This window comes from Perkinsus marinus (assembly GCF_000006405.1).
Source record: "Perkinsus marinus ATCC 50983 genomic scaffold scf_1104296956208, whole genome shotgun sequence".
Taxonomy (NCBI): Eukaryota; Perkinsozoa; order Perkinsida; family Perkinsidae; genus Perkinsus; species Perkinsus marinus.
Genome location: NW_003207560.1, coordinates 1 through 1,189, shown reverse-complemented (window position 1 = coordinate 1,189; position 1,189 = coordinate 1). Strand labels below are relative to the sequence as shown.

The 1,189-nt window shown below is 49.3% G+C and overlaps 1 protein-coding gene across 1 annotated transcript; it reads left to right on the top strand.

Moving 5' to 3' along the window:
- Window positions 1-568: 568 nt before the first annotated feature.
- On the top strand, window positions 569-963 carry Pmar_PMAR029207 (conserved hypothetical protein; the record flags this gene model as incomplete). The annotated part of the gene is made up of 1 exon (XM_002775260.1): window positions 569-963. A coding segment is annotated over one exon (395 nt), but the record flags the coding sequence as incomplete, so codon positions are not given.
- Between the last annotated feature and the right edge of the window lie 226 nt (window positions 964-1,189).

Below are 1,189 nucleotides of genomic sequence, written 5' to 3'. Positions count from 1 at the left end.
GGTGATCTGCAGCGATGATGCTGATGACCGAGGCAGCACACATCACGTCATGGCTATAAGCCATTGTGAGTTCTGGCAACTCTGTGTAATATGGTCGCGTGTCGCTCTGTAAGTTAATGCTTATATGAACTTCTACCCCATTATCGATAACAATATGCTGCACTATTCCAGAGATAGGTTTTCGTATAGTAGCATTTTCTGGCAATCTGCTAAGTATCGAGTAATATAACAAATAGGTGGGTTTCAGTTTGTATCAGGAGCTCATTGGCTTCGTCCTTCCCTATGTCAGTGTGTCGTCTACTACTAGCAGTAGTAGCATGTACAGCGGCCCTCCTGCTCAACTGCATAGTAGACGTGTGGGCCCAGTACAGAGCGGACAGGTACTGGCCTCGGGACCACCGAACTGGCTCGTTAATGGAAGCATCGTCCCCTTTACCTGATATAGGCTTTGAACTACTGCCTTATGTTTCGAGTGACTTCCACGGCGTCCGTATACCCGACGTTTGTATGACACTTTGCGTCTTGGGAGCGGCCGTGATGGTATTTGTTAAATTCAACTTCAACCAAGCCACTATTGTTCTAAAGCGCACATTGCTATTAGGGGCAATAGGGTACACTGGGAGAGCTCTTAGTGTTCCCATGACTCAGCTGCCCAACCCGGACGCTAGTTGCAAGGCGATCTTGGATTGGGACCACCCCTTGATCTCGATTCTGTTGGTCCCATTTGGTCTTGCCCACACTTGTGCAGACGTATTCTATTCGGGTCACTCCATATCTGTCACACTTGCTACAATGGTTTGGTGGGACTATACCTCGTCGATTGCCTCGAGGCTCTTCGGCCTCTTCTGGGGCCTCTTTACTTTGCTGGTGATAATGAGCACACATTTCCACTACACATTGGACGTGATGTATGGTGTGGCCGTAACATTCATCGCATGGCGTTTGTATCACTACGCGATGAAAGTCCCAGTGGTGATGCTGAACTCGCGGTTTATGTTGTTTTGGGAGGCTGATGCTTTCCCGGTAACGCCGATGAATTCCCACTACACGACGATTAACATCCCCAGTCTGAACATGCAAGTTCAGTTGTGCAGTGAAGTGCTACAGCCAGTGTTTGTAGCGGAGTCAACAGCTGGAGAGGCTGGTGGCCTATTGTCGGTCCGGGATAAGGCGACTGCTTCGGCCGATG